This window comes from Varanus komodoensis, unplaced genomic scaffold, assembly GCF_004798865.1.
Source record: "Varanus komodoensis strain SLA01 unplaced genomic scaffold, ASM479886v1 scaffold5, whole genome shotgun sequence".
Classification (NCBI taxonomy): Eukaryota; Metazoa; Chordata; class Lepidosauria; order Squamata; family Varanidae; genus Varanus; species Varanus komodoensis.
The window spans coordinates 52,095,342-52,108,434 of record NW_025336087.1 but is presented as its reverse complement, the minus strand read 5'-3'; the positions used below and the strand labels follow the sequence as shown (position 1 = coordinate 52,108,434).

The window sequence follows — 13,093 nt, the reverse complement described above, 5'->3', positions numbered from 1 at the left end:
TGATTTAAATCAAATCAATTTCAATATTGATTTAAATCACAATTTAAACCACTAGTCAGTAAGACTAGATTTAAATCATGGTTTTCTACATAAAGACTCATTCTTGCGGGTACAATTTTAATTTTTACAATCAGATGAAAGTTTAACTTTTAGAACAACTTTTCAGATTAGTTTTACAGTTATATCAAACATTTACTGATTTGGCTATACTACTAGAAACACATAATAAACAATTACAAAATTATTGCAAGGTGTCTGTATTTTGCATGCATACCTGCCTTACCCATAGGTAGAGGAATATTAAAATATTCCCAAACTGGGTCTCTTTTATAGCCTGTTGCTATTATAGGTTTTCTCTTCCAGGAAAGAATAATATGATAAACCTCAGGCTTATACACAAAATGATGCAAGGACTTGTGGAGCATTCTGCTCACAAGGGTTCACTTTCATTTTTTACCGCTTGTCTCCTCACACTCAACTTGTTGCACCTATTATTATTATTATTATTATTATTATTATTACAACATTTCTATGCCGCCCCTTGCCGAAGCCTCGGGGTGGCTTACAACACAATAAAATACATTGAAATACAATAGAACATAATAAATTACCATTAAATACAAAAATACAAAAAATACATTGAGTTACAAACATAATAATATAAAATTAAAATTATCAGTATAAAATAAGTAAATAAATAACATAGGAGGAGAAAAGAGAGGGAAGAAGAAGTTGCCCTGGCCAGATCATATATTTTAACAATTAAAATGATGTTTAAATAAAAAGGTCTTTACCTGGCGCCGAAAAACCAGTAACGACGGCGCCAGGCGGACCTCTTTGGGGAGTGAATTCCCCAATCTTCTTCTATTCAGTGATTTTTATTTTTTATTTTGGGGGTGGGGGGAAATCTTGCACTTAAGAGGTAAGGGAATGATTCTGTATACAAAGATTTGCAAAGGAAAATGGGAGTAAGGCCCTTTTCTCAACTCTGTATGTTTACTGTATAACATTTTTGCTGTGAGGAAGAGGCATGTGATCTTGTAGACACAAATTCACAGTTTTGAGAACTGTAAAACTAAGCATCCATGATAATATCTTCTAGATAGAAAAAATGTCCAATAAACTTACAGAAACCTCTAGAAGAACATAACATTGTGAATGGAGTAATGGAATCCATTTACAAAAAACAAACAAACAAAAATAAATAAATTGCATGAATATACAGCCTCATCCTACATAATTAAAAACTAATCCATATTTGCAGAGGAATAGCCTTCGGAATATAATGTATCTTAAATAGAAAACTAGATAGATTTTTCCTCAAAAAGCATTTTATTTAAAAATCCAATTTACATTTACAAAATCCATTTTAATTATTTTTTAAATCGTTCATTTTTATCCACCCTGCAAACCAGTGATGGTCCCTCTGAAGTGCCACTGGTGGCAGCACGTGTGCGATCACAGAGAACTGCACGGGATTTTGCCACTCTTCCCAGGCAGTTCTCTAACTGCCCTCCCCCTTGCAGCCCCTGAGGGGATCTCTCTCTTATGCGCTGTGGCCCGAAGTTCAGCAAGGAGAAAAAGAGACTGGTGTTTGCAGGTACAGGAGAGTTACCTGAAGGCAGGGAAAGGAGGGTGGAAAGGCGGCATGTAAAGGGATTTCTTGTGTAATGGAAGGAAACAAGGGGGTGAAGAGGAACAAGTCATGGGGAAATAGGAAAAAGGGTCGATGGAGGGACTAATAAAGGACAGGAAGAGGGAAAGTGGCATGCCGTTCAAAAAGAAAAAGGAAGGAAAGATGGGACAGCAGAGAAACTGGCAGCTGGAGAAACAATAAAGGAAGGGGGGAAAGAGTGAGAGAAAGCGGCTTACTTCACAGAGGAACAGAGGCGAAATTAACAGAGAGGCTGGGTCCACGTGGAGAGAGAAAGCAAAGAAGCTACAGTGACATCCCTCTGTTAGCAGAGGCGACATGTCCCTGTGCACAAGTTGCAGAGGCACTTGGGCAGGCGGAACTCCCTGCCACCTGCTTGAGGGATCCTGTGGGCAGCCGGGCAGCCACTGTGTGGACAGTGCTGGACTGGATGACCAGTGGGCTGATTCAGCAGGACTTTTCTTTTGTTCTTATGTGCTCATTTTCCCATCTACATGTGCCACCTCAACTCCATCATTACCCTCGATAAACATGGGTTATGGTGTCATCCAAAGCCATCCAGGGTGGGGAATGGGGAGAGTCTCTAAACTACCGGGAAACCCAGAACGAACCATGAGCTGCACAGCGGTTTGGAAGCCACCCTTGCCGCTCATCTCACAACGCAGCAACCCTGCACAGAACGGATAGGGAAGCGTGGTGGCTTGTGACAAGTATGCAAGTGGCACGGCAAAGCCACCGTGGCGTCTTGTCCTTCCCTGATTGTGCAAACCTGGCCACTGAGTGCTTCAGAGGAACCTCTGGAGAGGCAGAGGTACGCAGATGCTGCAGGTGTAGGAAGAAAGGCAGGAAGAGTGGGGGAAGGAGTTAACAAAGACTGTGTTACAAGAAAACACTATTCAAATGAAAGTTACAATACAATAATACATTTTTTTCTGAGATAAAATAATAAAACAATCTGAGAACAGCTAAAACAACATATGAAACAGGGTAGACCTGTAAAGCACCGGATTGGTTGCCAAGCCCTTAAATATCCTTGATGTCTTGAAATGCCTCAGCTATCTTATAACCTGGTGCTGAAAGGATAACAAGTTTGGTGCCAAGCAGGCCTCCTTGGGGAGATTGTCCCACCTCTGAACCCCTCCCCACCACCACTGCCTTCTGAGCCTCCCTCTGAACTGGCACTTGCAAGAAGGCCTCAAGTGTTGATCGTTGTGTCTGGACGAAGCAAGACTGGGAAAGGCGCTCCGTTAAGGATTGTGATTGCAAGCTGTATAAGGCTTCCTAGGTCAAAGCAGTGCCCTGAATCAGGCTCAGAAGCATACGAACAGTCAATGCAAGCAGCCCAGAACTGGTCTTCTATATTCAGACCTGTTGGTCCCAGTTATTAGTATGGTTACCATGTTTGGCAAAAACTGCAGTTTCTGATCAGTTTTCCACATAGACTGCACTGCAGTAATCCAAGTTCAAAATTACCAGAATGCCACTAACTGAAACCAGGCTGCCCCTGTCCAGATGGGGCATGGCTGGTGCTAGTAAAAGACTCTCTATGCCTCTAAGACCACCCGAGACTCCAGTCACACAAATGATTGAAGGAGGACCTCCAGGTTAAGAGCCTGCTCCTTCAAGGGATGTGCAGCTCCAACCTTAACAGGTTAAACACCTTCCGTCTGGGCAGCTGAACCACCCACTAACAGCATCTCAGTCCGGCTTGGCTTGGACTTCGGTCTGGGAGCCCTCATCTCATCCATTGTTGCAGCCAGGCCCCAGTTTAGCATGATCACAGCCCTGCTGAGTTCCTCAGTAAATAAGAGTAGCTCTCAGAGTGATTAAGGTTTGCATCGCCATTCTTTTACTCCTCACTCTAATTGGTATGACAAACTAAGCAATGAACAGGAAACAGAAATACCACAGCGCAAGAGAAGGACACACAAAATAGGAGCTTCTTCATTCATTTCTGTTTATTTTTCTCAAAACGACAGAATCTGTAGGAGGCCATGTGTTTTCTTTAGCATCACCACATTTCCAATAATACACAACTTGTGGGAGTGTTTTGAGAAGCTGCTTTCCTGTGTGCCAGTGGCTGCCCTGGGAGAATGACTCACAGGAACACAAGTAGCTGCCTTTCTAGGGAGCAAGCCCCTTGGTTCGCCAGGATCAGTACTGTCAGCATAGACTGGCATCAGCTTTACAGGGCTTCAGGCAAGAGAATTCCTGGCCCAACCTGGCGATGCTGGGCATTAAGACTTTCTGCATGTAGAGGGGGGGGGGGGGGGGGAGAGTGTCTACCACAGAGCCACGGACTCCACTCAATGGAAATATTTTATATGGAAGCTGCAAAGGCCTGTGGAGAAGTGACTGCACCACATTTTCTCTGAGGTGACCATTGGAAGGTGAGTTATGCACTGGAGTTGGTATGGCATCCGTCTGGTTGCCCAAAAATGCTGCCTCCTGTGCACATCTTTGAAACTTTAGAGGATCCAACAATCAGGGCAAGGCTTTCCCTAAAATTCACATATACCTTACCAGTGCCAAGTCTATCAGTCATTACCAGCAACACTGACAACCAATGCAAGTTTCTCCCTGACTGGCAGAAGATTCAGGTCACGTAATCACAGGCATTATCTTACATTGCACAGAGATACAGAACAGTTTGAAGTTGGGGACTCAATTGCCCCCATGGGCCAGATGATGTGGCTGCACTCACTGACATCACTGCCCCATCCAGTCCAGCATTTCTCCTTGCTGAGAAAGGCATGGAGCTCTGTCCCTCTCAGCACAGAGAAAACCCCTCGACCAGCACAGGGAGTTGAAGCTGCTCCTTCCAGTGGGAGGGAAAGCAGCACACAAGGCAATTCCTGTTCCTATGCTGATTGGATATGATAATGTGAATTCCCAAGAAGAATTCCCTGGAAGGTTTGGCACTTGGAAACCTCTGGAAGAACCCCAGGAAGCTGCATGAATCAATTTGACCTGCAGGCTGATAGTTCTGTTTCCCCAACACATAGGAAACATGCCACAGTTTCGCTAAGATGTGGTGATGCCTCTGTCAACTCAGAGAGCTTTAAAAAGGAGAGAATCGGATTCATGGAGGGCAAGGATACTGATGCCCATTCGTCAGGATGGCTGCATGCAATTCCCAAGTTCAAAGCAGTGCATTGTCACGTTCAGGCTTCCAAGTTGCATCTGGGTGGCTGCTATGAGAAACAGGATGATGTAACTGCGGTCCTTTGCAGCAGGGCTTTCCTGTGTCACACACCAGACTCTCAAGCTGACCTGCCTGAAACCTCACACCCGGCTGAGATGGATGTGCCCACCCCTGCTGAGTGCCTGCAGACAGGGCTATGAAGTCAGAAGCCTCACTGGAGGCAATCGCCTCCTGGCCAGTCTAGTCCACTTGTTACACCAGGATGGTTTGACAGGTCCAGGTTTCAGCATATGGTGGTCCTGGTTATTAGTCTGCAATCTTGTGGTCTCCCAACATCATCTGGGAGACCACAGAACTTTTCAGAACCTGAGCACTGGGGTCCTTCAACCGCAGTGCTTGGCCTCTGAAGGCTGCAGCCCTGCTCTATCCCACCACAGCCAGCACAGAAAGAAGGGCAACAGCTCCCCACTTCCACAAGGTCCCAACTGGGCCTCTGAAGAGGAAAAAGGGAGGTGTCTGGGGGAAGGGAGGAAAGGCGGCTGCAGCCACAGAGCAGCACTGATTCCAATCCTTCCTTTCTCCTCCTTCACTCTAAATCTAGATGGCCAAAAGCACCCGAGTAGATAAAATGCAGGGTGCAAGGCATGGCAGCTGCAGACTGGCACTGCAGCACCTTACATCCTGCATTCATTAATCATAAGCCTTCAAGTTCGGGGCTTACAAACATCTGCTGCAAAGGTGATCGAATTGGGCTCTCACTCACTATGCAGATGTGTCCAGTTCTTCTCCTGGCTTGTGCTGGCTCTAAGTGAATCTGTCCTCTTTAGTAGGACATGCAACTGGTTTAGCAGAATCCTCTCCAATAGGATGTGCCCAAAAAACCCTCTTCATCTGTAGCCAGCATTGCTAATGGCTAAGGACTGACAACTCAGGGATTATGGGAGTTGTAGACCAAAGTGTCTGGAAGGCACCAGGCTGGAAAGCAGATGATTTAGTATGTGGAAATTTTTGGCTAAAGTATGGGCTGCTTTTTAAGCAGTCCTTTGTTTATTGATATCTTACCATTTGTGTATTGTCTAATAACTGGGCTGATGCTTTCTTAAATAGTGAACTGCTGTAGCATTTTTATTGTTGGATGTTTCACATTGTTTATTTTGCTATTGTATTTGAAAAATGTCAACCACTTCAGGCTTCCTTTAGGAGAAAAAAAGGGGGAATACAAGTTGGTGATCATGATATTGTTAAATTTATGCTCCAGGTTCATTAAAAAAATTTAGACTGGCATAAATGGGATCAGCTAATTGCTTCTCTAAGACAAGCCATGACTGAGCATGATTTTGAACCCAGCCTTTCCAGCACATCTATGTGCTATACCAACCTTATGCTCTCCAGGTGCACTCAACTACAATCTCCATCATTTCAATTCAAATGGTGGCTGATGGGTGTTGCAGTCCAACACATCTGAGGACCACCAGGTTGGTGCAGGTTGCATTACAGCATAGTAATGCTGAGACAGGGAAAACTAAAGACCTATGTGAATAATACTGTGACATGTAGTAATTGTATCCCTTCATGATCCCTGCCATGAAGCCATCAGGGGCACATGAATACCTCTCAAGACCAGTCATTGGCAACCATTACCCAGGTGATGACAAAGCATTCTGTGCTAGCAGACAGAACTGAACCTCAGCCAACAAGGTGGCTTGGAAGCTGTCAACGAGTCTGGACTGAGGAAGAAACATGTCAGAGTCTGAAAGATGCTTGATGCAAAGGAATACTCTAGCAAATACTGCAATGTAAGAAGTTGCCAAGCATAATATACTGGGGATTAATGAATTTCCTGAAGAAAAGTTTAGAACAAAACCTATAAAAACTCAAGCACTAGTTGCTCATCACTAAATTAGGTGGAAATATTTGGGCACAGCTGTAATACATGGTAGCTGCAATCCTAACCACCTTTATCAAGCAGCAAGCCCCCTGAAATAAATTTTTACTTCTAAGTAAAGTTGCCTGGGAATGTGCTACCCACCTATCTCAAGTAGACCACATGCCACTTACTGTGGAAGATTTCCCCTACATTTCATGGAGAAACTCCAAAATAAGATCAGTTTGTGGAAAAACCTCAGAAGGTTCAACTCCAAAACATCTCTCAATAGGGCTGGGAAAGGGTCCTGTCTGAAAACCTGAAGAGCTGCTAACAGTGAACAGAAATACCAAGCCACAGACCAGGAATGGGGAATATATGGCTTTTTAGTGGTTGTTGGACTGCAACTCTACCTTCACCACTGGCGGCCGTGCACTGGCATGCAAAAGGCCATTCTCCTGACAGAGCCCCACAGCCTGACTCTGTCTAAAGCAGTTCCGACATGCCTAAAGTCATCCCTTTCACTTCCCAAGAGAGAAAAGTTACAATTGTTTTTAGAAGTCGGCACACCATTTCAAGTCTACTGCGAATGGCTCTTTTTCTTGCTGCTTCGTCTGTGTTTCAATTGTGAGGTAATCTATTCCACCTGCTGAAGAAAGCCTCTCTAAAAGACGCCTTGCGGAGCTCACATCCATCAGGTATGGCCTGCTGTAGCAGCGACTGTCCAGGGAAGTACTGACAAAGACGGTCTCCTTTCTTAAGGAAAAGGAATCCCCTGATACTCCCTGCGAGAGACATAAAGAAGCAGGCGCCAAGCAAAGCGCTCGCAGAGAAGTATCGGCATTCCACCCCATTGTTCGTTGCACAGATTACTCACGAGGCGGCAGACTGAAGGGTTTCCAGCCCGCAATCGTCTTACAGAGGCGGCGTTCTTCTCGAGTTAGGGGAAGTAGGCGACCACGCGCGGCGAACACAAACAAAACCAGCCTCCTAACGCCGATTCCAGGTTCGCTCCTGTTGCCGCCTCCGCGGGAATTCAATCCACCCGCCAGCACGCACGCCTCCAGCAGCCGCTCTCAGCATCGCCCGCCACCCCTCCCTCCCTCCCTTGCCCAGCACCATCACCCCCTCCAGCTACCCACAAAGGATGCGTCCTACCAGCCCAAACCAGACGAACCTCTGAGGCCGGGGTTGTCATCCTTGGCCCTGATCTTGCGGATTTTCACCGGACGCCCGCTCAGCGTGGAAAGCACCAGCCTTTGCCGCAAAAAGTTGCACCCAACATAGCTCAGGGAGTGAGATGCGCTCGCCATGTTGCTGTTGCTGCTGCCGCTGCGCGCCAATGCATGCACGCCGGCCGGCCGGCCGGCCAACCAGCTAGCTAGCTGGGTGCCGCGCAGAGCCGGGCAGGCGCGCACAGGCGGGCAAGACAGCGGAGCCACCTGGCCGCGACGCTCACACAGCACCGCCGCTCCTGCCCCGCAGTGCCCAGCGCGCGTCCACGTGGTTTGGAACAGGAAGATGGAACGCTGAGACAGCGGCGGGGTCAAAGGGAAAGGGGCGGGGCCTCGGGAGGGCGCTGCGCGGAGAGGGAGCCGAGCCGCTCGGCCGAGGCGGCTGCGCGTGGCGCTGGTTGCGGGCGGATTCTGGGCGCTCGGAGAAAGGCGAAGTCGAGGCTTGCCGAGCCGTTGCCACGCTCGGAAGGGTTATACACAAGACGGGTCACACCCAAGTGCAAAGGCTTCATCCTGATTAATTCCTAGCGATCTTAAGCATGCATCTTCTGAAAGTTAAGCTGCAGGAACACTGCGGCTGTGATCCTGTTCCCACTGACCTGGGAGTAAGCCTCATTGCACGATATGGGCTTCCTTCTAAGTCGGTATGCACAGGATCACGCTGCTAGAGCCACGTGCATCTTGTTCTGTTACTACGGAGATACAAACACAGAGACTCGGCTACCTTCGGAACTCCAGGGAAGAAGCTCTCAGCCCTAGAGAACGACTGTGGGGAGACCGTGCACTCGCAGCTCCAGCATTCTCATGTCTTGTTGTGTTACGCGGCGATTTTATATTATCCCTGGCTCTCCTGAGATCACTGTTCATTTTCATGTAAATACTTATAATTCCAAAGTGAAATGAATGTTAAACACTAAGCTACTGTCATCCAAGAAGAATAGGACTAACTATGAGTCAGTTTTCCTTCAGGCACAGCAATCATTTTGGGTTATTGATCGTTGCCCATACGATTTTCTTTTTTGCTGGAGAAAAAAATAAATATGCCTCTATAGGGCTACTCTGAACTGGAAGAATGGGGAAAACAGGCTAACAAAACATGTTTCCATGTGGGATAGATGAAAGCAGCAAGTCCAGTCCTACACACAGGCAAGATGGGTGTATCGTTTGGGGCAGTCAAGTCAAATTTATGTATCTATATATGTTCGGAGTAGGGACCTGTTCCAGCCCTAGGGTCCAGATTGCCTTCTGACCCCCTGACATAATGAGGGATGCTTCCCCATGAAGAGGGACATAAGGGGTGACTTCTGTGCCTGCCTGTCCATGCGGCAAGGAGTTGCTCCCTGCTGGGAGAGGCAGGGAGTGATTGCTCTGTGCCCGTCCATGCAGTATTTGCGTGGAGCAAAGGGTTTCTCTGCAACATGGTTCTCTGCAACACGGAGCAAATGTTCCTGCTTCTCCTTGCACAGAGAAGGGACAGTCCCTCTCAACCTTTCTCTAGTATTGATAAAGGAAAGCCCCATAGTTATCTCCAGTGAGTGAGCAGGGTTTCCTTTCTTCTACCTAGAAAAAGGCTGCCTTCCTCTAGAGGGGCCAGAGGATCCCCAGTCGTGACTGCTGCACTCAGGTGGGCTCACAATAGATATCAAGGCAATATTCAATAATAAGTTGGAACTATTGAAGAGGAACAAATTATTTATTATTTAATTTATTGTAGCAAACAGTAATTTTTTACCAGTAATGCTGGGAATTGTAGGCTGCCTTCTGTCTAAATTTAACAATGGATTGCACCTTAACAATGGTTTCACTGCTTTATTAATTGCTTGCTAGTAATAAAACTATTGTTAAAGTGCAATCCTATGCAAATATAGACAGAAGGTGGCCTACAATTCCCAGCATGTCCCCGCTCACCATGTTGAGAGTTGTATGCTATTTTTCTGTGTGAACCCTCACAGGATTGTGTCCTTAGACTGCTTTTCTGATTATTCCTGATGATTCTGTTACAGGGGAATTATTTCTTTATAATTTTGATCAGTGCAGCTATTATTCCAGTCCATTGCTTCTCAGCATCCATTCATGAACTCAATTCTTGGCTTTTGTTCAGAGTAATAGAAGAATGAGGCTCTCTCCATCAGGAGTATGATCACTTTAGTCAGCATGTTATGATAGGGAGAACTTTATATTGTCCAAAAGATCACAAGGTCATTAATTATCAGTCAATATTGCTAATATATGGAGTGAGAGAAAGTTAAAAAGAGAATTTGGATCTCAGTCTACCAGGTAAATTTACAAAGGCCTACTGTAAATCTGCCTGCAGTATTTATTTTACAACATTTGTTATGGTTTTCAACCAAAAGAGTTTTCGATAAAGAAATCTGATTGATAGGCTGAGCATAGACTTCCCACAATACCAAAGCCAGGCCATCAGCTGCTGCCTGTGCTCCCATACAATAGTGCTGAGTGTTCCTGGCTTTGCTGCTATGAAAAATGGAGGTGATAACACATGTGGTTTTTGGGTAATAGCTATTCTTCAGAAGCTTTCGCCAGTTCTCCATTTCTCATCGGATTGGTTATCAATTGCTCCTATTCCTTACAGCAGCCTGGATAACATGTGCCCCTCTTGCCTTTTTTTGTGGCCTCTGCCACCCCCATCACTGCTGTCCAAATATTGCTAAATTTTGCTAACCCCATGGCAAGAAGCCTCCCCTTCATTTCAGCCAAAGGCCCTTGGGAAGCACACACCTTGTTCCAATGAAGATCTGTATTCCTCCAGGGCTTCTGGGAGCCTGATGGCGACTCAGTGACAGCTGTGCTGGGGAAACTGACCTCTGGCCCCACTGAAGTGGCCCACCCTTGCCGTGGTGATGGCAGCCGTTGGAGGCACTGGAGGGTGCCTAGCGATCTATGAGGTCCTTTCCCCAAAGAGACTGCTGGGGTTCTGCTCAGCAGCCAGGTGCTCTCAGTCCTCGCTGGGACTGGTGTCCAACTCAAGGGGCTGCTGCACTTGACAGGAACAGTGGACAGTACGGAGGGTAGTGGCAGACCGTCAGAGCCCACTCCCCAATCCATTGGGTATCCCTATTGCCACTCGGACTACTCAACAATAGCACCGCATGCTATGAGTCCAATGATATGCATTTTGCAGTGCCAGCGAGCTCAGGAATGGGCAGTATTTTCTCCAAGCTCAGGAGCGGAAACAGATTTCCAGGTAGCTCAGGCCATGTATGCACTATCTGCACTGAATTCAAGTGGTTGTACATAGGACTCAGGCTTTGAAGTGGCACCAAGGAGGAAATGGGATGCGTTTGTTCAGTCCACATCAGTGTATCCTGTGATTCACTTGCTTTATAACTGGATGGACTGTTTGCGAACAAGCCTGAATTAGCACAGTCATACTCATTACCATAAAAAGAGCAGTTTGTCAGTGGAGAAATCAAAAACCTGGAGAGGCAGCAGGCAGGCAGTTGGGCAGGCAGCGTTCTCTTCCTGGAGAGCCAAGGACCAGCCAGAGACTGCTGGACTTGCAGCTTCATTTGTTGGCGGAAGAGAAAGCTGTCTTGGCAACTGCCTCCCCACGCTCAGGGCTGGCCTCAAGGGGGGATAAGGTCAGACCTCGCTGCAGGGCCCTGAGCGCCAGCAGGGTTGGTTCTCTGCTGGATCTGACTGGACCCCTGGTTGTTCCTCCTCTTCACCATTGCAAGTTGCTTTTCACCTGCCTCTTGCTGCAGCCTGGACACGGATGGTAGTGAGAAGGAGCAGCAGGACAGGCCGATGCCTCCCTGCTTACTGGCTCTATGCCCGTCAAGCTAGCAATCGGAGAGAGAGTTGGCAAGGGACTATAGCAGCCGCCGACAGTGAGGAGGGAGACTCCCTGGGGCAAGGAGGCACTGATGGTGCCTTTCCCATGGGCCCTCGAAAACCGGTAGCTGTCACCCCAGCTCCACAAACAACTCTGGCTGGGGTCAAGTGAGCGTTTGCAGGATTCATGCAAACCCTGATTTAAATAGGATTGCAAAGAGGTGGGCTGGCTTCCTAGGTTCACCTGAGAAGAGATGGGCTTTCCACTCCATGTGGAGCATTCACAGTTGAGCATCTTGAATTGTCAGACAAGGGGGGCTTTTGCACAATATACAAAACTCTCCTCAGGTTTCCTGTTTTGATTTTTCCTCTTGAATCATGTGTGTATTACCTTTTACCACCATAATTTTCTATGTGGTGCATAGATCTATGCATGAGATCTAGCCATCACCATTCAAATTCGATACAAATATAAATGTATGCTCATTCTACTTTATAATTCAATTCAAATGGATTTGGAATCAATAATATATATTTTAACTTATTCTATGATCAGTATTTGATGCAGAAATCTATATACCCAGAAAGAATTTTGAAACAAGGAGTAGAAAGGATTCTAGGCTTGTGCTTATTAGCCTGAATGCTGCCAACCAGCAAATTAAGCAGCGTGCACAACCTCTGGTCAGCTATAGAGGTGTGGCGGTCACAGGGATCCAGCTGAGGCATTTCTATTTTAACGAGGTTAGTGGCATCCTCTGCCACCCCCTTAGAATTACCTGTTTCCTCTGTACTCAGCTGCAATCCTCAGAATAGCTGGGAGGAGAGGAATTTTTCCAGCAACAATATATGTTTCCTTGTTGACATATAAAGGATGGAGGGTGTCCTGGTCTCAAATGGGCAATTAAGAGGCCTTAGTTTTACAGAACATCTCCTTCTGGTGGAGATGAAATGTGCTCAGATTTGTTTGTTGAAATGGATCAGAACAGCTACCTGCAATATTAGATATTCCTGGGGAACTCTCATGATGAGCACCTGCATTTCAAAATGTAGCACTACATCCCAGTCAGGTATGAGGACCACTTTAAGACAGCGCAGCTTCATGGTGCTATATATGGAATAGCACCGAGCAAAATTTCTACCAGCTCAAAGCCCCTTTAGCATCAAGTGCCTTTCAACTGAAATTGCTGCAAAATGCATTTGTGAGGCATTGAATAAGGAACCAATATTTGTAGTAGTATTAGTAAGATTTATATAGCGCCATGTATGTATGGACAGGTCTCTATCCTAGGAGATTGCAATGTATAAACAGATACAAGAAAAAGAACAGATGAAGGAGAAAGGGAGAGAGAATATGCAGTCATCTTGGTTGCACATATTTAGGCTTAATTAACGCAGTAAAT

At 46.3% G+C, this 13,093-nt stretch overlaps 1 protein-coding gene across 2 annotated transcripts in view; it reads right to left on the bottom strand.

Annotated features, from left to right (window-relative positions):
* The window catches only part of RCL1 (RNA terminal phosphate cyclase like 1), a 34,325-nt gene extending 26,252 nt beyond the window's left edge, over positions 1 to 8,073 (bottom strand). The window contains exon 1 of one of the 2 annotated variants that reach the window (XM_044446558.1): positions 7,841 to 8,073. In XM_044446558.1, the coding sequence (XP_044302493.1) occupies positions 7,841 to 7,976 (136 nt within the window). In that variant the 5' untranslated portion in view covers positions 7,977 to 8,073. The remainder of the gene's footprint in view (positions 1 to 7,840) is intronic. The other variant, XM_044446557.1, reaches the window with a different exon arrangement.
* Positions 8,074 to 13,093: the final 5,020 nt, after the last annotated feature.